Source organism: Monodelphis domestica, chromosome 4, assembly GCF_027887165.1.
Source record: "Monodelphis domestica isolate mMonDom1 chromosome 4, mMonDom1.pri, whole genome shotgun sequence".
In the NCBI taxonomy this organism is placed as follows: Eukaryota; Metazoa; Chordata; class Mammalia; order Didelphimorphia; family Didelphidae; genus Monodelphis; species Monodelphis domestica.
The window spans coordinates 341,648,279-341,671,723 of NC_077230.1; the positions used below are offsets into that span (position 1 = coordinate 341,648,279).

At 41.4% G+C, this 23,445-nt stretch overlaps 1 protein-coding gene across 3 annotated transcripts in view; it reads left to right on the top strand.

The window, feature by feature from the left end:
• Positions 1-23,445, top strand: part of GUCY2F (guanylate cyclase 2F, retinal) — a 147,341-nt gene that overhangs the window by 105,610 nt on the left and 18,286 nt on the right. For all 3 annotated transcript variants that reach the window (XM_056794944.1, XM_056794943.1, XM_056794945.1), the window contains 5 exons: positions 874-1,022; positions 6,219-6,382; positions 8,363-8,555; positions 18,174-18,348; positions 18,687-18,785. In XM_056794944.1, the coding sequence (XP_056650922.1) occupies positions 874-1,022; positions 6,219-6,382; positions 8,363-8,555; positions 18,174-18,348; positions 18,687-18,785 (780 nt within the window). The remainder of the gene's footprint in view (positions 1-873; positions 1,023-6,218; positions 6,383-8,362; positions 8,556-18,173; positions 18,349-18,686; positions 18,786-23,445) is intronic.

Genomic DNA, 23,445 nt, shown 5'->3' on the forward strand with positions numbered 1-23,445 from the left:
CTGAAATAATTGTCTTGATTCAACAGTCTCTTAAGTCCTGTCTAACTGCCCTATTGTGAGATCTCGCCCAGTTCTGATGTCTTAGATTTTGCTATCCTTCTCTTGGAAAATGAAAGAAAGAGATGGCATAGTCTGCAAGAAACCAAAGTCAGAGAGAGTTAGGTGGCTCCCTGGAGTGAGAGCCAGAGCCAGACAGAAGGTCCTGGATTCAAATCTGGCCTCAGACACTTCCCAGCTGGGTGACCCTGGGCAAGTCACTTACCCTCCATTGCCTAGCCATTGCCGACTCTTCTGCCTTGGAACGGATACACAGTATTGATTCTAAGATAGAAGGTGAAAGTTTGGAAAAATAAGACAATAAAGTGAGGGTTTAATAAAAAAAAAAAGAACTCAGGATCATCTCCATGCTGCAATCTGGCATCTGAGGAAGACTTTAGTAGAAAAGCCTTGCTTTACAAATGGGGAAACTGAGGCTTAGGGGAGCTAAACAACTTGCTCTAGGTTATGATGGTAATAGAAGTTCAAGATAGGATTCAAATTCTGGTTTCAAGTCTGTCTTGGTGCCTATTTGCCTTCTCTCTATGACTCTAACTGTGTGGACATGGACATAAATAAATATGACACAAGGACAAAAGAGAGATCCTTACGTAGTGCTATGAATTCCACGAGAAAGGAGAGATCAGGAGAAGGGAGAATCAAGGAAAGCTTAATGGGGGAGGCAGCCCCCAAGCCAGGCCTTGAAGGACAAGAAAGATGTCAGTAAGTGTCCACAAGGGGTGAACACGTTCCAAACAAAGAGAGTGTGTTGGGGAGACTGGGGGGTCCCCCGGCACGAAAACTCAAAGGAGGGATCCCCACATGTCTCTGCTGCAGAAATCATCAGGAAGGTGGTGTCTCCTCCTCCCCTCTACCGCCCGAAGTTATCTCCTAACCAGGGGCCCCCTGAATGCATCAGGCTGATGAAACAGTGCTGGAGCGAGGATCCAGAAGACAGACCTAGCCTGGACGACATCTTCAGCCAAGTGAGTCCCCAGTTCCTCCCCTCTGCCCCCTCCTGCCCCCTTTATTCCTTTCGTTAGCAGCCTTTGTCTCCTCTCCTTCCTAGCAGAGTGACGAATGGGGATGTCAAGACTCAAGAAATTGGCATTTTAGTAAAAAACATGTATTGGGTTCTAAGACAGAAAAGTGGTAAAGGCTGGGCAAAGTGATTTCTCACACAGCTAGAACGAGTCCAGATTTGAACCTAGGAACTCCTGTCTCCAGGTCTGACTCTCATTCCACTGAGTCACCCAGCTGCCCCCAAGAGACTGAGATTTGAATACTAGTTCACATGATTGGTGACTTGGGCTTTAAGTCTCTTTTCTGCAAAATGGGTTCAACCTCCCTCACCTTACAGATGAAGAAACGTAGACCCAGCGGTGATATGATTTGCTCAAGGTCACACAGGTCATAAAGAGCATCAGGGTTTGAACTCGGGTCCTCTGACTTTATCTTAGGCTCTTTTTGCTAAACTCTGATGGTGAAAAATGGGTATAATGATTTTTACATTATTTTACAGTGTTGTTTACAAACCTTACAGTACCCTGGGCAGCTAGTAAAGCTGGGCTTACAGTCTGTAAGATCCATCTTCATGGGTTCAAATCTGGCCTCAGATTATATATACTAGAAATTCTAGCGTTAGCAATTAGAAAAGAAAGAGAAATTGAAGGAGTTAAAGTAGGTGATGAGAAAACTAAACTATCACTCTTTGCGGGTGATCTGATGGTGTAATTGGAGAATCCTAGAAAATAAACAAATCTGGCCTCAGACACTTCCTATTCGTGTGATCCTAGACAAATCACTTAAACTGATTTACCTCAGTTTCCTCATTCTTGTAAAACGAATTGGAGAAGGAAATGGCTAACCACTCCAGTATCCAGTAACCAAGTCAGGTCACAGACAGCTGGACACGACTAAAAAACAACTGAATGACAACAACAAAATTTCCTATAATAATAACAACGCCCATTTTTTATTTGTTCAGGACTTGGGATTTCTGTGTACGGAACTCCTGGCATAGAAACCCTCCTCTCTTGGCTATAGCCTATCCAGATCTATACAGCAACAACCTAGATTTGAAGGATTGCCTTTAAGAGAATAAGTGACTCCTCCATCGGCACAGAGCTAGTTTGTGTCAGAGGCAGTATTTGAACCCAGATCTTCAGCCTCCAAACTGGCCCCTTCTATCCACTACCACAGGCTCCCTCTCCGGCTCATAGCTATAGAGCTGCTATTATATGACTTGTTGTTCTTATTATGTGCCCTATAATATTATGTAGCAGAAGGTAGCTATATGGTTTCTATAACTGGAGACATTTAGGGTAATAGAGAGAGCCCTGGTCTGGTTCTGGTGCTGCCTCTGCTATTGAGTCCCCTCTCTGACTTTAAGATTAGGGTTTTAGGTTTAGGCTTAGGTTTGTGGGTTTTTTTTTCCCCTTAGGATTAGGATTTGTTTTTCCTTTTAGGATTAGGATCCCCCCCCCCCCGACTCCCCTTAGAAATAGGTTTAGTTTTTTTTTTTCCTTTTAGGATTAGGATTTTTTCCCCTTTAGGAATAGGTTTTATCTTTCCTTTAGGATTAGGATTTTATTTCCTTTTAGGATTAGGATTTTTCCTCCTTAAGAATAGATTTGGGTTTTTTCCTTTAGGATTGGGATTTTTTTTTCCTTTTAGGATTAGGATTCCCCCCCCCCTTTCCTTAGAAATAGGTTTAGTTTTTTTTCCTTTTAGGATCAGGATTTTTTCCCCTTTAGAAATAGGTTTTATTTTTCCTTCAGGATTAGGATTTTTCCTCCTTAAGAATAGATTTGGGTTTTTTCCCTTAGGATTAGGATTTTCTCCCCTTTTAAGAATAGGATTTTTTCCCCTTAGAATTAGGTTTTTTTTTCCTTTTAGGATTAGGATTTTTTCCTCCTTTAGGAATAGGTTTGGTTTTTTTCCTGTTAGGGTTAGGATTTTTTTTTTCAGTTAGATGTGATTCTATTATTTTAGTACACAAGCTGGAAGAGACCTCAAAGGCCATCTGGTTCATCTGCTCCATTTTACAGATGAGGAAACTGAGGCTCATGGAATTTAAGCAACCCAAGGTCACCTACAGATTGTGAAACATCTGAGGAGAAACTTGAACTCAGGCCCTTTGATGGCAGAACCATTGTTCTTTCCATTGGACAACACTACTGTCTTCTCAGTCCTTTCCACTCTCTAGCCTCAGTTCTCTCTTTTGTAAAATAAGAGGGTTGGATGACTTGTTCTCTGAGGGCCCTCCCAGTGTTAACATTCCTTAATTCTAATCCTAGCAAAGCCTTCTGTTGTGGTCCATGATGTAGCAGCTCCCGGTGGGGGCAGAGATTAGGAGGGGAGGAGACCCAACGAGTTTAGACACGTTCTATTCCTCTTGGTGATGGATTGTGTGAGACTGACTGAACAGGGTAATGACTCCTGGGGGAGCGGCTGATCTCACTTGGTATGACATCCTCTCCTGACTCCCCTCCTCTCCCCCCACCCAGTCTTAGGAAAATTGATGAAAGGAGGTTAACCGAGTGAGAGAAGACTTATAAAAACTGAGGAATTCAGGATAGAGAGAGGCAGGAATGTAGTAAGAGGCCTGGGCTGGGAGACCTGAGTCCCAGCTTTAACATTGACTTTCTGAGTGACTTTGAGCCATTAATTTTCCCTCTCTGAGCCCGTTTCCTCCTTTTTCATAAAATAAGGGAGTTGAACTAGATCAGGAAGATGTTCTTAACCTGGGTTATGATTTTAAGGTGTGTTTGGGGGTATTTGTGAACTTAGAAATATTACTATTTGTTAACTATTTCAATATCAATGACTTCCTACATGGTATAAAATTGAACTTGCTTTGAATATATCTATTTGTATGTTGTATCCATTTCCACCCCCCCCCCCCATTACAATGTAAGCTCCTTGAGGTCAAGGACTGTTGTTTGCCTCTTTTGTATCTCCAGCACTTAGCAAAGTGGTATTTAATAGATGTTTATTTTTTTTGCGGAAGAGAAATAATTTGTTTATTTTTTATTAATAAGAGTTTATTGGTTGTTGATTGGTTGGCCTAAATATTTCCTATGAATTTTATTTGAAAACATTATCCTGTCAAGGGGTCCATAGACTTGTGAAGATTGTTGTCAAAAAGGCATGTGATTAAAAAAAAGGTTTAGAACCCCTAGACTGGACTAAAGAACCTTGAAGATCCTGCCCATCTCCAACAAACTAGGTTCTAAAGTTCCCTCTTAGCTCTGACGTTCTAAGTTCTAAGGTCCCTATCAGTTCTGGCGTCTACTGATAGGGCCAGGGTGGGAGGCTTAAGGGAGCTTTGAGATGGGTCCAACCTTTCCTCACTCTGTAAGGTCCTTGGAAAAGAAGAATCCCAGAATATCAGAGCTGGAAAGGACTTTAGAGCTCATCTGGTCCCATTCCCTCATTCTACAAATAAGGAAAGTGATGTGGCCAAGGCAAGGTAGCACAAAACCCTACCATGAATACCACACAATAGGTCTAAATGCGACCTGTTCCCTACACAGAACAAATTAATTCACTAGAAGAGAAAGGAAAAGTGTTGAATGGTTGTTAAAAAGAAATAGGAGAAGAGCAGCCAGGTCATTCGGTGGATAGAGAGCCCAAGCTACAGATGGAAGGTCCTGGGTTCAAATGTGGCCTCAGACATTTCCTAGTTGTGAGACTTTGGGCAAGTCACTTAACCCCAGTTGCCTGGCCCTTACCTCCCTTCTTAGACAAAAGTAAGTGTTATGATTAAAATGATGGTAAGAGATTTATTTTGGGGTAAGAATATAAGTTTATTGATTATATCCATTTATTGGTCAGGTCAGCATCATAACTGATGAAGTGGCATACAGGCCAATGGCCTTCTCAATTGATCAGAGACTCCTGAATCTGTGTCAGGCAATTTAATAAATGGAATTTTAAGAGCCCTTTGCTTGAATTCCTGGAGATATTTCTAATTGGCAAATAGCTAATGAAGAGGTGGTCTATGGAACCCTCAGCCCTTCCCCTTTAGTCACTAGATGAAAAATAAATTCCCACATATGGGTTTTTTTTAGTGGAATAGGATAGGAAAAGTATTTTGTAAATGAAAATGAGCTGTGATTTTATCTAGTAGATGAAGTCTCAGATTTATATGGGTTAGGTGACTTGACTAGAGTCACTTAGCTAGAGTCAGAGGAATGACTGAAACATGCCTTATGACTCCAAACCCAGAGTTCTATAAATTAAGAGAAGCAGAATGGTATAGGGACTGGATTTAGAGTCAGAAAGACATACCTCTTAATCCCACTTCTAACATTTACTATCAGTGGGACCTTAAACTTAACTCAACATTTTTTTTCATCTGTAAAATGGGGATAATAATAGCACCTACCTTCCAAAGTTATTGTGAGTATAATATGTATTTGTAAACTGCTTAATACAGTACATGGCACACAGTAGGTGTTTAATAACTGCTTCTCTTTGTATCATCTATATATCTTTATTTACATCTATGTATATCTCTATCACCTCTTTATCCCTCTTTCTCTTTCTTCCTTCTCCCTTTCTCTCATTCCCTCCATCTTTCCCTCTCTCCTTCCTTTCCTCCCTTCCTTTTTCTCTCCCTCCCTCCCTTCTTCCTTCTCTCTCCCCCTGTCCCTCCATTCCTCCTTTTCTTTGTCCCTCCCTTCCCTAACTCCTCTCTCTACCTTCCCTCTCTCCTTCCCTCCCTCCCTCCTTCCTTTATTCCATCCCTCTCCCTCCAGTCTTCCCTTGCTTTTCGTTTTCCCTTCCTTCTCTACTTCCCTTCCTTCTCTCTCTCTACCTTTCCCTCTCTCCTTCCTTACCTCCCTCCCTCCGTCCTTTCTTCCATCCCTCTTTCCCTCTCCCTCCATTCCTCCCCTGCTTTTCTTTATCCCTCTCTTCCCTGCCCCCTCTGATATATGTAGTCCCCACCTCTCAGGATTATAGTAAGGACCAAGGGAAATCATTTGTAGACAGTTTTCAAAAATGTTAAAGTACTCTATAAATGTTATTGTGGTTATTATGTTATACCCCTGCTAGAAAAACTGTAAAATGCTCTGTTCCTTGGTGCCTTGGAGCTCTGAGGGCATGGTCCCCTAAAATGGGGTCCTGTTTTTTTCATCAAAGGGAACTGATCCACACCTCCCTCCCATCTTCAGTTTAAAAGTATCAACCAAGGCAAGAAGAGCAGCGTGGTAGACTCAATGCTGCGGCTGCTAGAGAAATATTCTCATGATCTGGAGGATCTAGTCCAGGCAAGGACGGAGGAACTGGAGCAGGAAAAACAGAAGACAGAGAAGCTGCTCTCCCAGATGCTTCCCCAGTAAGTAGGAAGGCCCAGGTCTAAGTCTTGGCAATCGGCAACACTGGTGTCCATCTCTTTGATGCTACTGATTCCTTGTGGGACTCTAGACAAATCCATTACTATGATTATGATTATTAATAGTTTATATAAATTAAATAGCTTTCTTTTAGTTGCCTTGATGTTTCCAAAGTATTCTCCTCCCAATCACTCTGTTTGAGTCAGGTAATGTACATTTTGTACCCTTTTTAGAGATGAGCAAAAGAAAAACGAGCCTCAGTGAGTCTGTGGTTACATGGCTAATATATGACAAAATGAGGATTTAAAACCAAGCTCCCTGACTCCAGATGCAATGCCCCCCAACTTGTGCCCTGAGGGGGCTCCTGAGGTTTTGTCCTGAGGAGTCCCAGGAGCTCTTTGAAGGTAATAGAATGGAGGAAAGAGCCCTAGACTGAGAATCAGGACACCTGGCTTCCTTCATACAAGCTCAGATGCTGACTAGCCAGACAGTCATTCCACAAGCATTTATTAAGTGCCAGTTGTATGCCAGTTATGGTGCTAGGTGTTGAGGTTGTTCAGTCATTTCAGTCGTGTCCAACTCTTCTTGACCCTGTTTGGGGCTTTCTTGGCAATGATACTGGAACAGTTTGCCATTTTCTTCTCCATCTCCTTTGACAGATGAGGAAACTGAGGCAAATAGGGTTAAAGTGACTTGCCCAGGGTCATACAGCTAGTATAGTAGAGGCTAGATTTAACTCATAAAGATGGATCTTCCTGACTCCAGGCTTTATACTCTATCCACTATAGTACCTAACTGGTGTTGGGATGACAAAGACAAAATGGTCCCTGACTTCAAAGAACATACATTTTAAAAGGGAAGAAGACAAATCTATATTACAGAATCACAGAATTAGGTCACAGTTGAGCCACGAGATCTCCCCTCTGATTACTCCAATCTTGTCAGTGAAATAGAAGACTAAAAAATAAAATGAAATGAAACAAAACAAAACAAAACAAAAATACAAACAAAAATAGGAGACTAAGACAGGAAGTAAGTGTAGCTGAGAGAGCTAGGATTAGATGCTTAAGAATCACAAAATTAGAGGGCAGCTGGGTGGCTCGGTGGATTGAGAACCAGGCCCAGAAATGGGGGGTCCTGGGTTCAAATTTGGCCTCAGACACTTCCTAGCTGTGTGTCCCTGGGCAAGTCACTTGACCTCCATTGCCTAGCTCTTACCACTCTCCTCCTGCCTTAGAACCAATACACAGTGTTGATTCTAAGATGGAAGGTAAGGGCTTAAATTTTTTTTTCAAAGAATCATAGAATTAGACAATTAGAAGGGGCTTGGAAATAAACTATTACAACCCATACATTAAAGAGAGACTTGCTCTTAATATACCCAACAGACACTCCAATCAATTCCTGTTTGAAGTTCTACAAATAGGGAGAAAGGACCACCTCTTCAGACAGTTCATTCCACTTTTGGACAGCTCTCAGAAGCTTTTCCCACTTTGCATCTTCCACCCAATGATCCTTCTTCAGAGAAGGTGGATAAAATATTGGACTTGAAGTCAGGAGGACCTGAATTCCAAGCTTGCCTTAAATACGTCCTAGTTTGTAGCAAAGCACTCTGTTTCCTCATATGTAAAATGGGGATAATAATAGCACCTACTTTATAGGGGAGACAAAATGAGATGAAAGAACTTTGCCAGGCAGCTGAGTGGCTCAGTGGATGGGAAGCCAGACTTAGAGGCAGGAGGTTCTGGGTTCAAATCTTGTTTCAGATACTCCCTAGCTGTGTGACCCTGGGTAAGTCACTTAACCTCAATTACTTAGCCCATACTGCTTTTCTACCCTGGCACTGATACTCGGTATTCATTCTAAGAGAAAAGGTAAAGGTTTAGGGAAAAAAGATGCTATGAAGGGATTTATAACGTACCCTCTACCTTAAAACAAAGCCAGTTCTCTGGACCTGGCTGACTCTCACTCTCTTCTTCTAGATCTGTGGCAGAGGCACTGAAGGCTGGAACCACTGTGGTCCCAGAGTACTTTGACCAGGTAACTATCTACTTTAGTGATATAGTTGGCTTCACGACCATATCAGCTCTGAGTGAACCCATCGAGGTGGTGGACCTGCTCAATGACCTCTACACACTGTTCGATGCTGTGCTGAACAGTCACGATGTGTATAAGGTGAGCCAAGCCCCAGGGGAAATTGAATTCTCCTAAAACCCATAAAAAACCTAATTGCACTCCTAGAATCATAAAGTCCTTTTTTCACAATAGCCCTGTGAGGCAGAAAGCCCAAGAAATATTCTCCCCATTTTACAGATGGGAACACTCCTGCTTGCGATGAGGGGAGTTGCCCATGGCCACACAGTCAATAATTATCAAGGTTGGGGGTGACTTTTATTGCTGAAGAATTGGGGGGAGGGGCATGAGGGAAAGTTAAAAGTCAAATGAATCCAGTCGATTCTATTTCATTTAATTCAGCACATCTATTTGTCTCCTACTCTGTATGGTTACAATGCTCATTTCTCTAGTCCTTTAAGGATTACAAAACACTTTCCTCATAACTGCTCTGGGAGGGAAGAGGGAAAGAATGAAAGGATTCGTGCACCAGTTTTACGAATGATGAAGCAGGATCAGAAAAAGGAAATGCCGTGTTTAGAGTGACCTAACTAATAATGGGCAGAGCCAGATTTGAACCCAGGTCTCTTGACTACTACTGCTACAATTACAAGACAGTATTTATATGTCAAAAAACTCAAAAACTCCAGTGGATTTGTGTTCTCATCCATTTGGGAATTCCCTCTAAAGATGCAGATTGCAACCCATCCATCCATGCTTGCTCCTTCTGCACAGGTCCTACCTATGTTCTCACAAAAGCTCACCATAAATTGTCTACCCAACATCACCAGATCATGGAGGAACAGTGAAGCACTCTGGCCATTCAGCTGTCATCTGTGACCCATGACAGGATAGAAGTTAAAGAATTACAGCTGGGGGGACCTCGATGGTCATCCAGTGAGAAGATCATATTTTTAGAAACAGAAGGGAGCTCAGAGATCACTGGGTCCAGTGGGGACGCAGGGATTCTTACGGTTTGCCCAGCGTCACATAATTTGCTTTCCTCTCACGATCTGGATTCCAATCTCATTATTCAACTGAAAATTGCTCTTTCCAAAATGATTTTAATTGTCAAATCTAAAAGCCTTTCCTCAGTCCTGTTTTCTGCAACCTTTGACATAGTACTAAGTATCTTTGCTACTCTTTTCTATAGATTTTTTTTAAACCCTTACCTTCCATGTTATAATCAATACTGTGTATTGGCTCCAAGGCAGAAGAGTGGTAAGGGCTAGGCAAGGGGGTTAAGTGACTTGCCCAGGGTCACACAGCTGGGAAGTGTCTGAGGTCAAATTTGAACCCAGGACCTCCCATCTCTAGGGCTGACTCTCCATCCACTGAGCCACCCAGCTGCCCCCTTTTCTATAGATTTCTGGGACATTGCTTTAACCTGGTTATTCTCTCTATCAGACTACTCTTTCTCAATGTCTTCTGCTGAATCTTCAGCCGGGTCATGCCCTTTCATGATCACTCTTGATGTTGGTGTCTTCCCTCTGTTCCTTATCTTGTTTGTACCAAGCTGCCTCCCTCAGTAGACCGGGAGCTCTTTGAGGGCAGAGATGTCTTCCTTTGTATCATCACTTCTTCTTTAGTACCTGTAACATGAAGATGATTAATAAATGATTGGTTAATATGGCTAGTAAATGTTCGAGGCAGTATTTGAACCCATATCTACCTACCTCAAAGCCTAGTGTCCTGGTGGCAGCAAGGTGGCTCAGGGGATTGAAAGCCAGGCCTGGAACCTGGATGACATGGGTTCAAATCTTATCTCAGATACTTCCTAACTGGACAAGTCACTGCCCAGCCCTTACCACTCTTCTGCCTTGGAACCAATCCACAGTATTGATTCTAAGATGGAAGGTGTCCTATCCATTAGACCATGGTGCCTGTCACACTGTCCAAATCACACCTCAAAGCAATTCCCATTGGATATCCTTAGTAAGTGATCATCGAAGCCACTCTTTGAAGACCTCCAGAGAGAGGGAGTCTCTCACTTTCTGATCTATATATTCTATTTTTGGATGACTCTCAGGCAATATTTTTGCTGTGTGTGAGATGGGTAGTACAGATAGTAATTATTTCTGTTTTACAAGGTGATAACATTTAAGCAGAGAGAAGAGACGAGTGACTTGGCCAAAATCACATAGTATATACTCTAACTCTAAACTTCTTATTTCAAGTTCATGGATGTCTAGACCACTTTTCTGTCTCCTAAAACTCATTAGACCCTTCTTTGTTGGTTAGTCAATCATGTCTGATTCTTTGAGAATTTTTTTTGAGATTTTGAGATTTTCTTGATAAAGATACTGAAATGATTCACCGATTCCTTTTCTAGCTCATATTACAGATGAGGAAACCAAGGCAAAGAGGGTTAAGTGACTTGCCCGGCTGGGATCACCCAGCTAGTATGTTTCTGAGTCTGGAGTTAAACTTCCTGACTCCGGGCCCAGTACTGTCTACACCGAAGCACCTAGCTGCCATTAGACCTTTCGCCACAAATCGCAATTCATAGTCTCAAAGTAGGATGAGAACTCACAGGTGGTCTAGGCTGATCCATACTGGCCAACAATGCCATCTCTAACATCTCTGTGGACTGACTGTCCTTTTTATTGAAGGTGGCCAGTAAGGGGGAAGCCACTGCCCTCTGAGGTAGCTGATCCCACTTCAGAGAGGAAAGTCTTTCCTTTTATAAGTCTAAATCCACCTTTCTGGAACTTCTTCGTTCTACTTCCATGGATTAGTCAATAAGTCTAAACTCTCTTCCACATCACAGCCCTTCAAATATTTGACAGATGATGATGTGTCTACACTATGCCTTCTTTCTCTAGGCTTAACACCCCTGCTCTTAAAAAGTATCTGCTTAATGGTCCCACCTTCTTTGGGACATCACCATTCGTCAGTTTCCTATGGAGCTCATTCGACATGGTCCCTGTCCTCAGGGAGTGAACAGTTCAGTAGGAGGATAAGATACCACGGATCCACGAGGAAAGCCCTTGAATATTTCTAGACCTCATTTCATCTGTATGGACTACCACTTGGCTGAGGGAGCATCCAGCCTCCTGTTCTTTAGGAGAAGATGATCTGCAATTGCTTCTACACTGGCCAAAAGACTTCCTTTGGTTGTTTTCACAATGGTCTATCCATGGCTCACCAGATCCCCAGGATGGATTTGGTGAGGCTGGTCCTGGATGATAAATATACACACATCTGCCCAGTGTCCCAAGCCTTCCTAAATTGCTTAAACCTGTCAGACCTCACGCTACACCAAGAACTCGGAGTCCTCTCTACCGCAGTGTGAGGTTGGAGGAGCTTCAGAGGGGAAAATAGCATTGTGGAGAGTTGAACCAAGCTAAACACCAGTCATTCCAAAGACTCCCTCTACCAAATGGACTTGTACAAGAATAGAAATCACATCGAATTCTAGCTGCAGAAGCAACGGGAGAATATAGAATACTGAAACAGAAAAATACTAGGAATTGGGAGGCCCTTTAAGACACAGAACATCAGAACAGAAAGGAAATTTAGAGAATATCAGAACTAAAAGGGAGACCATTTTAGAGTTGGATGGGACTTTAGAAAATATTAGGGGGGGAAGACCTTTAAATATATCATGATAGGGGCAGCTAGGTGGCTCAGTAGAGAGGATGCCAGGTCTGGAGACAGATGGACCTGGATTCCTGGATTCAAATCTGACCTCAGACACTTCCTAGCTGTGTGACCCTGGGCAAATCATTTAACCTCTATTGTTTAGTCCTTACTGTTCTGCCTTGGAATCAATATATAGTACTGATTCGAAGGTGGAAGAAACACATAAACATAATATATACATGTATGTGTGTGCATTTTACACATATGTATATATGTATGTGCATGTGTCTATATAAATACACTCATGTATATGTGTGATAATATAAAAAGTTATATATAAAGTATATATAGCATATATAGAATAAATATATACAAAATATATAGAAAATAAAGTACATATGTAATATATATAATATATAAAGCATATAGAATAGATATGCAAAAAGTTTATCTATGTATATATATACATAAAGAGAGAGAGACAGAGACAGAGAGAGAGAAAGAGAGAACGATAGAGAGACAGGCAGAGAGAGAGAGAGAGGAAGAGGAAGAGGGAGAGGGAGAGGGAGAGGGAGAGGGAGAGGGAGAGGGAGAGGGAGAGGGAGAGGGAGAGGGAGAGGGAGAGGGAGAGAGAGTTAGATGTAGCTAATAACTTAGTGGATAAAGAGCCAGGCTTGGATTTAGGAGGACCTGGGTTTCAAATCTTATCCCAGATACCTCCTAGATGTGTGACCCTGGGAAAGTCACAACTCCAGTTGCTTATCCCTTCTTGCTCTTCTGCCTTAGAACTAATATTAGTATTGATTCGAAGACAGAAGATACACACACACACACACACACACACACACACACACACACACAATAATGTTAAGAGTAAAAATGGGCTTTAGAAGAGAACAGAGAATGTTAGAAGGGATTTCTATATTAAGGAACTCAAGTTGCCCTCTCCTTGTTTACAGTTGATAGAATTGAGGTATACAGAAAGAAAAAGATTTTCCCAGGATCACATGGCATCATTCCTCAATTTCCCCAATCATACTGCCCAGACTTTAATAGAGTACTGAGTCATTCCTGCCCCCACCATCAGCCTGACTGGGGTCAGTTCATTCTTCTTGTGTTCATCTTTCCTAACACAAAGATCTCCCCTTTTCCCTGAATCATTCCTCCTGCTTTCCTTCTCTGATCTCTCTCCAATCATTCTGAAGCTTTCTGCCAAAGAATGTATACCATTTTCCAGATGTCCAGAGGCCCATTCCTTCCAGCATTATAAGCCTTCCTTCACAGCTCGAGCCTCAGGGGTGGACTTTCTCTCCATCAGGATCTTGTTACTGTGTATCTGGTACTGTTAGACTGGAAACCATTTTTATGTGTTAATCCTCACAATAATTTTGCTGCAATAGTGTTGATGATTAACTCCATTCAATATGAATTTCTGGTGACACAGAATGGAGTGTGATGATCACAAAGAGGCTTGGCACACTGGCCAGGGTCACAGAGCATATTCATTACCAAGATAAAATTATGGCTCTGGTCACCCACAACTCAATAGTCAGTGAACAGCATAGCCATTTTTCTATATCTCTATAATCTATTCTTTTCTTCTTTGGTTGTCATATCTCAATTATTGCTATTTATAATAACCATTGTTACTATAAATGATAATGACAATTATAAGCTCCTACTTTTATGGCATTTTAAAAGTTTACAAACACTTTTCTTAAAATAGTTCTGGGAAGTGGATAATACAAATGTTATTATAGTCATCCCTCACTATATCACAGTTCACTTAATGTGGCTTCACTGTAACATGGGCTTAGATAGATAGATAGATAGATAGATAGATAGATAGATAGATAGATAGATAGAATTCTGTATGACAGCATTTTCACTATATCATGGGATTTTGTGGATAAATACCATACTGTACACAATGGAAATGCAGCACACCACTACTGCTTGCACAAGTTTGCCAATGTGAGACTGTACATGGCACACGATTGGCTGATGGCATGAAAGGAGACTAACCACAGCTCTGTGTTCTATATTCTGGATGCTGATTAGCTCAGTATTTATAAGTGTGGGAAAGGTTTATAGAAGAGTGGGAAGGGTTTATGAAGCTTTAAAGTACATATAAATAATAAAAGAAATATGCCATTACTTTGTGGATTTTCATCTATTGAGGGGGTCTCAACCCTATGAATTCCAGGACCTGCCCTCTGTTAATTATTTCCTATTTATCCTGATCACAGCTTACATGTGTTTATTTGTTTGCATGTTGCCTCTCCCACTAACTAGATTGTAATCTCTTTGAGGGCAGAGAATGCCTTTTTCCTCTTTTTGTATCCCTAGAACTGTGAAATAAATATTGCCTGATTGATTGTTCAAGATTTGGAGATTTCAACGGTCTTCTGGCCTCTGATCAAGAGAAGAAAACACATAAAATATTAGAGACAAAAAGGGCTTTATGGACCTGAACAAGAATGCTTTCTACAGCCTACCTGACAGATGGTCATTCAGCTTTCACTTGAAGAACTTCAGTGAGTGGAGAGTGGGAGGATTCTTATGCTAGAGAAGAAAGGACATCATTTGTTACCAACAGGAGCAAGAGAATTCCACAGCTGGAAGAGACTTTAAGAGAAGAATGTCACCAGTAAGAACGGATTTACAACAAAAAAACAGATTATATCATTGCTGAAGGGGCTGTAGAACAGAGGATATTACAGCTAGGACATCAGAACCAAGAACAGAATATTCAATAGCTAGAAAGGATTTTAGAACAGAGAATGCCACAGTTGGAAGGAACTTTAAGAGAAGAATGGAACTGCTTAAAAAGGACTTTACAATAAAAACAGGTATCATAGCTTAAAGGGGCTTTAGAACAGAGAATATTACAGCTGGAAGGGACATCAGAACCAAGAACAGAATATTCAATAGCTAGAAAAGATTTTGGAACAGAGAATGCCACAGCTGGAAGAGTCTTTAGGACAAAGAACAGAATTAAATCATGACTGGAAGGGAAAGCGAATGTCACAAATGGAAGGGACATTGGCAATCATCAATTCCAAGCACTTCATTTTTTTAGAAGAGGAAGGCAGCTAAGGACCAAAGATGCCTAAGGTCATACAGCTTTGTAAGCCTAGGAACTCTGGATTTCTGACTCAAAGTCTGGAATTCTTTCCATTAAACCAAAGCTGCTGAGTCTCACTCTCTCCACAGTGAGAATGTGGGAAGCCACAACATTTTGGGGCAGCAGTCATGTGCATTCTTGTTTCTCCAATCATTTAGTGAAAGGAGTGGGTCTAGCCCAGCCTCAAAGTAGCTGAAGGTGAAAGTTAAGAATGAGGAGTCACTTGCTAGACACCAGCAAAGAATCACAATACCCAGCCCTCTGGAGATGCCTCAAGGGATAATAATGGAAAACAGAGATAGTACAACAAAGACAGCTAGGCAAGCCTGCTCTGGCAAACAGTACCTGCTTAGGAGGCAGACAAATTGGAATACATCCAGAGAAGTGCTGGCACTAAGGAAAGATTTGGCAGGGAGGCGGAGTTGAAGGTGGGTAGGCATGACAGCTGTCATCACAGAGGAGAGAGATTAGAATTGTTCAGCTTGGCCTCCGAGGGCAGAACCAGGCGCAAAGAGGAGAAATACCATGGAGGCAGATTTCAATTTAATAGAAGAAAGAATTTTCTATCAGAGCTGTCCAACAACAGAATGGGCTACCTCAGGAGGCGGTGAGCTTTCAGCTTCACTGGAAATGCTCAAGCTGAGGCAGCTGGATGCATGCTATAATGGGAGTTTTTGCACTGAGAATAAAGTTCAAGCTAATGACCTCCATGGTCCCTGCTTGTACAGACATTCTTGGATCCTTTTTTTTTTTTTAAGTCTCTGATTCTAGGAATGTAAGATACTGTTATCTTAAACTCCTGGATTCTGTGGCTTTTTAAAAATTACTAGTATTTTGATTTTTGTTGCCTTCATTTTTAATATATGACTCTCCCTTCACCTACCTAGAGATCCCATCCCTTGTAAGATAGAATAAAAAAGAGGAAGAAAAGTAGGTCAGCAAAAAAAAAGCAATACACCAACCAAATATGGTATCTGTAATGTTCTGCATTTGGCATCCCTCACCTCTGTAATGGAGGGCAGGAGGTGGATTGTCTCACTTCTTCTTTAGGGACAAGCATAGTTCTCTGGCTATCTTCTAAGTTTCTATGATCCAGATCCTAATGTTTTCTTATTTTAAGATTCTATGATTCAATTGAGAAACCCAAGGTATAGTGGAAAGAGAGCTGGCCATGTAGTCAAGAAATCTTGGGTTTCAATTCTGCCTCTGACACATACTGACCATAGAGTCCTGGGCAAGTCACTTAACCTCTCAATGCTCCCAAAGTACTCATAGGAAGGGAAGGATATGGAAGAGAACAAGTATTTATTGAGTACCTACTATGTCCCAGGCACTGTCCTAAGCACTTTACATTCATTATCTTATTTGATCCTCACAACAACCTTGGGAGGTAGGTGCTCTTATTATCCCCATTTTACAGATTAGGAAACTGAGGCAAATGGAGATTAAGTGACTTGCTCAGTGTAACAGTTGGAGTTTGAGATAAAATTTAAAATAAGGTAATAATGAAAATAATAGCTAAAATTTACATAGAACTCACTGCACCAAATGTTTTACAATTATTATCTCATTTCACTTAAAAAAAAAAAAAACCTTGGGAGAAAAATAGTCCTGGAAGGTAGATTATGATCCCCTTTTTTACAGAGGAGGAAACTGAGACAGGTGTAATGACTTGCCCAGGGTCACACAACTAGTAAGTGCCTAAGGCCATATTTAAATTCAGGATTTCCTGCCTTCCAAGTCCAGGGCTCCATTGATTGAGCCACCTACCAATCTATTTCCCTAAGTCTATAAATTGCAGAGGAGGTTATTGTTGTTATTTTTGTTCAGTTGTGTCTAACTCTTAGGGACTCCATTTGGTATTTTGTTGGCAAAGATACTTTGTTATTTCCTTCTTCAGTTTGTTTTGCAGTTGAGGAAACTGAGGCAAACAAACGTAAGTAACTTGACCAGGTGATTGTCTGAGGCCAGATTTAAAGTCATAAAGATGAATCCCTGACTCCAGATCTGGAGCTGTATGCAAGTATTGGGTGGTACTACCCAAGTAGAGGGGATACTGATCTGTATTGGTAGATTATATTTCTTCACCAGGAATTTCCTTCACCAATGATATCACAAGGTATGATGTTTAAAACAAAACAAAACATTGGTTCCTAGATTTAGAGCTAGAAGGGACCTTAGAAGGCTTCAAGTCCAACTCTCCCATTTTACAGGTGAAGAAACTGAGAGGTTAAGCTGTGCCCACAACCATATAGCTGGCAGCAGAAGCTGAATTTGAAGCCGGTGGTCTTGACTCTATTCATGATGGTATACTTAGTCTTTCATGTATTCCATTCTTGGAAATAGCTCGAGCATTCTTAATACCATCCCGCCAAGCGAGCTGCTGTCCAGATGAAATGCCTACAGACCTGCCAACAAAGAGTCAACGCGCTAGTGACTGGAGAACAAGCTAGTCCAAACTACTGAACGTGCTCACATGAACAGTTTCTCTAGCAATGCCAGTCCCTCAAGTCCGTGGAGCTACCTACCCTCTTGTACCTTCTCTGATGACAGCGCTTGACTGCTGGCTTAGAGCTTGGGTTACTTGGTGGTTAAATTATATACAATAATGAAGTGTCCACGTCTTAGTTTAATTCAGGATAAAATAACGTTTGCTTTGCTTAAAAAAAAACAAAAACATTTTCAATCTGTATTTAATTTGTATGTTGTCTGTATATCCTATACGTTTATCCTGTATATTGCCCCGTCTGTATATTGTAATGAATAAAAATTACTCTTGGAGATGTTAAAAAAAGAAAAAGGGGGGGAAAAAAGGATGAACCAGGAAATGGAGTTAAGCTCTTTGGGGAGGGTTTCCTGGAGGAGGTGACCTTAAGGTACAGGGGAAAGGAGGGGCAGGTTAAGGAACAAGGAGTATGCTGCCCCCTGGGCACAGTCTCTTAGGGAGTGACGCTCTGACTGTCATGCAGGTGGAGACCATTGGCGATGCTTACATGGTGGCCTCTGGGCTGCCGAGGCGGAATGGCAACCGGCACGCGGCTGAGATCGCCAATCTGGCATTGGACATCCTCAGTTCTGTGGGAGACTTCCGCATGAGGCATGTGCCTGAGGTGCCCATCCGCATCCGGGCCGGCCTGCATTCAGGTAACTGGGGGCTGGTGGTCCCAGCGTACGGGCACAGGAGAGCCCATTCCCAGGACTCTGTGCACTGAGCTGTGGGCGGGGGTGGCTGGGAAGCCTAGCATCTTGGTGGGGGTGAGGAGACGGGGAGGAAGGGAGTGAAGGAAGGAAGGAAAAAGGAAGGAAGGAAGGAAAAAGGAAGGAAGGAAGGAAGGAAGGAAGGAAGGAAGGAAGGAAGGAAGGAAGGAAGGAAGGAAGGAAGGAAGGAAGGAAGGAAGGAAGGAAGGAAGAAAGGAAGGAAGGAAGGGAGGAAGGGAGGGAGACCCTTCCATTTCTAATCTCTCTGATCTTTGGGGTTTTAGGGCCCTGTGTGGCAGGTGTGGTGGGTCTCACCATGCCACGCTACTGCCTCTTCGGGGATACAGTAAACACTGCTTCCCGGATGGAGTCCACAGGACTGCGTGAGTGATGATGATGATGATATTCCAATACTTCAAAAACCCCATGATTTCGTCATGAGAGCTCCTCCCTCCACTGACAGAGATCCCCGCTCCTCCATACCTTTTGTGGATGGTTTTGTGACTTTCTTTGGTTCCAAACAATCTGTTCGGTCACTTTTAGATGGCCAAGTCCTCAGTAGATAGACAGTCCATTGGCAGGTCCATATTTGAAGCTCTTTCTTTTTTTTTTTTCTTTAATTACAAATGGAAACCATTTTTGATATAGTTTTCTGACATTTCATGATTCAGATTCTCTCCCTCACTCCCCTACATCTACTCCCAGGCACTAAATAATGTGATATAGGTTATACCAGTTCTTTTGTGCAATCCATATTCCATATTATTCATACTGATTGAAGACACATATCGCATATACAATATATGCTAAAATTAACATAATCACATATACAATATTAAAAATACAAATGCATACAATTTTAAAAACTCACAAATGAAATGAAGTCAAAGATGGTGTGCTTTGATCTACAATTAGACTTCAATAGCTCCTTAAGTTTTGGTTTTTTAAACCCTTACCTTCTGCCTTAGAACTATTGGCAGAAGAGTGGTAAGGGCTAGGCAATAGGGGTTGTGACTTGTCCACAACTAGGAAGTGTCTGAGATCAGATTTGAACCCAGGACCTCCCATCTCTGGGCCTCGATCTCAATCTACTAAACTACCCAGCTGTCCTGCTTAAGGTCTTTAAAAAAAAACAAAACACCCTTATCTTCTGCCTTAGAATTGATACTAAGTATTGGTTCTAAGGCAAAAGAGCAGTAAGTGCTAGGCAATTGGAGTTAAGTGACTTGCCAAGGATCATGCAGCTATTGTGATTTGAACCCAGGATCTCCCATCTTCAGGCCTGACTTTATCAGTTGAGCCACTCTAGCTGCCCCCTGAAGCTCTTTCTTGATCTTGGAACCATTGGCCAATGGTTGGGGAGCCCAAGACAGCAGCCACACCATGAGGAATCATGGAAGGAGGACTTCAGGGTAGGGGAGAAAGATCATGAAAATGATTCCTCATATTAACAAAGAGCCAGAATGAATTAATTCTTTTTCTTAATTAAACATAGCCCAGCCTCGCAGTTCTTCAAGCTGTAACAAACAACCCCTGGTGGAGGCATAGCTGGACCTAAAATCCTCCTCTCCTGGCCCTCATTCTGGAGATTTCCCAACACCAAGAGGACCTGACATGGGATTAGAACCCTTGGATTCAAGAATACATTTTTCAGACTTGCTGCTATCTAACTGTGCTTGGCTGATCTTGTACTCCTAAAGTTGATTTTTGGTGCCCCAGTATGAGACTTTAAATTTCTCTCTATTAAATTTTACCTTGTTGGAATTAGGCCATTGTTCTGGCCTGTCAAGTCCTCTGAGATCCTGATTCTGTCATCCTATGTGTTGGCTAGCTATGCCTCCTCTTTTTGTGTCATGTGTCAAGGTGACAGGTACACCTCCTATGCCTTCACCTAAGTCAGTGATAAAAATGTTGGGACAGTACAGGGTCATGAACAGGTCCCTGTAATTTCCACTAGGCATCTAGGTGGTACAGGGGATAGGGGACTGGAACTGGAGTCAGGCAGACTTGAGCTCAAAGCTGACCTTGGACATTTACTGTATGACTGAATAAATCACTTAACTTTTTTTTATCTGCCTCAGTTTCTATATCTGTAAAATGGAGATAATAATAGTAACTACTTTCCAGGGTGGTTGTGAGGATAAAATTAGATAATATTATTAAAGTATTTTGTAAAATGTAAAGCACTGCAAAAAATGCTATCATTTTTTATTATTTTAATAGCATTATTTTCTTCTCAGATGATATCAAATCATCAACTCTTCTTTAAACCAGTTTACAAGCTACTTACTTGTAGTATCATCTATCTAGCCCAGTAGTGTGTCAAATTCAAGTAGAAATGGGGACCACTAAACCTGAGCATATTGACCTAAAAATTCATATATTAACATCTACATTCTATTATATTTTTACTTATTTTGTTAAATATTTCCCAATTAAATTTTAATCTGGTTCTGGCCACATGACTGGTATATATTGAACATCTCTGATGGAGCCCACCTCATTCCATCTTCTCCTTAGGAATTGAAAAAAGACTTTATTAGATGCTTTAATAAAAATCTAGGTAAATTACCTCTACAGCATTCCACTGATTCACCACTCACTTAGTCACCCTGTTTAAAAAAAAAAAGATAGTCAATCTGTGATGACTTGTTCTTGAGAAAGTCAGCCAGTCATTTTTCAGTTGTGTCTAATTCTTCTGACCCATTTGGGGTTTTCTTGGCAAAGATACTGGAGTATTTGCAAAGATATGAGATACTACAATTTTCTCAGCAAAGATGCTGGAGTATCTTGGCAAAGATACTGGATACTAGGGTTTTCTTGGCAAAGATACTGGAGTATTTGCAAAGATACTGGATATTATAATTTTCTTGGCAAAGATGCTGGAGTATCTTGGCAAGGATCCTGGATACTAGGGTTTTCTTGGCAAAGATACTGGAGTATTTGCAAAGATACTGGATATTATAATTTTCTTGGCAAAGATGCTGGAGTATCTTGGCAAGGATACTGGATACTAGGGTTTTCTTGGCAAAGATACTGGAGAATCTTGAAGATATTGAATAGTAGGGTTTTCTTGGCAAAGATACTGGAGTATTTGCAAAGATACTGGATACTATAGTTTTCTCAGCAAAGATGCTGAAGTATCTTGGCAAGCTTTCTGGGTACTAGGGTTTTCTTGGTAAAGATACTGGAGAGTCTTGGTGAATATACTTAATAGTAGGGTTTCTTGGCAAAGATGCAGGCATATAGCATAGATACTGGATACTAGGGTTTTCTTGGTAAAGATACTAGAGTACCTTGGCAATTGCCATTTCCTTTCCCCACTCATTTTATAGAAGAGGAAACTGAGGCAAACAAGGTTAAGTGACTTGCCCAGGGTCACATAGATAGTGTCTGAGGTTGGATTTGAACTCATGAAGAAGAATCTTCCTCACTTCAAGTCAGAACTCTCTCCACTGTGCCAACTAGCTGCCCTCTTGATGAGGACTTCTAAAAAACATTTTTGTGTAGAATATTTTGTATTTTCTAGTAACTTTTATTGTCCATTGTCTAACTTCATAAAGTTTTCCTTGAAAGCAGATCTCATTTTAGGAGTATGGTGTGCATACTCACAGACATATAGACATTCTAGGATGGTTTCTCTTCCAGTCAATATGGTAGGCCATTTTGTTTCCCAACATTATTAGCCTCTGGTGAGTTGCTCTGGTTGTCATCAGTTGGAGTCACTGTGATGGCTTGGCCAGAGCAATTGAGGGGGTGTGAAGGACCTCAGCTTCCTGAGAGCAAAAAGGAAAGATACTTAAAGAGGTGTTAACGGAGTGTAAGTGCCCTGGCAAAGCCTTCCAAGCTCCCCCAAGGGAAACAATTATGGTTTGGGATGCAATAGTATACATGGTAGTCTACTCTCACTCAGCAGACACTCAACTGCTTTCAACCTGTGAGTTGACCTGCACAGTTCGGTTTCTCAGGACTGTGTTAAGTAATCATATCTCTTCTAAGGAGCTGTAGATAAAAGCAGATAAAGATTTAGAGGCAGAAAAACTAAATTTAAATCCTGGCTCTACTACAGACTAGCTTAACTGTGTGAACTTGGGATAGTCATTGACTCTTGCATGGACCTTAGTCTCCTTCCTGGTAAAATGATGAGGTTGGAATAGACGACTCCTTAAGGTCCTCTTGTCCCTAAGCAATATAATATTATAAATATGGCATAGATCTGGGTCTTCCTTTTCTCCCAAAGACCTTATTGTGAGGGGCAACTCAGTGGCTCAGTAAATATTGAGTCAGGTCTGGAGAAGGGAGGTTCTGGGATCAAATTTGACCTCAGACACTTCTTAGCAGTGTGACTTTGGACAAGTCACTTAATCCCAGTTGCCTAGCCCTTGCCACTCTTCTGCCTTGGAATTGATACTTAGGTAAGGATTAAAAAAATCTTATCATGGAGACTTGGCATATGGACATTCCTCAGCATTCCCCAAGTTCCCATCATTTAAGGTTTGTTTTCTGGTTTTTTTAATGATCTTGAATGGAGTTCCTAGGAAGAAACCAAGAGGTAGCCATGTCAAATCCAATCTCTATCTTTCCCCAGAAGAATCAGAGGCAGCAGTGGCAGAGAATATATAATCTTGGAAGCCTAAAGGGGCTCAGCATCAGCAACAGAGTGCTTCTGATAGCAAATATAAAAATTATTCACATATATAATGTTGGAGCTTTGCATACACAATTTGATTTGATTCTCAAAATAGCCCCATGAGGTTGGAAGAATAATGATTATTTCCTTCATTTTTTTGGAGCATAAGATCATAGATTTTGATCTGGAAAGACCCTCAGGGGACATCTGGTTGAATACCTTCATCTTATAGATGAGAAAACTGAGGACTAGAGAGAGGTAGATTTATTTGTCCAAGGTACAATAAACTGAATATCTGGGATTGGAACTTGGGTCCTGTGTTATCAAGTTCATTGTACCTCAAAGGGAGGCCCAGATGGATGATGTGATTTACCCAAGGTCACACAGTTATTGAGAGGCAGAAAAGAAACTTG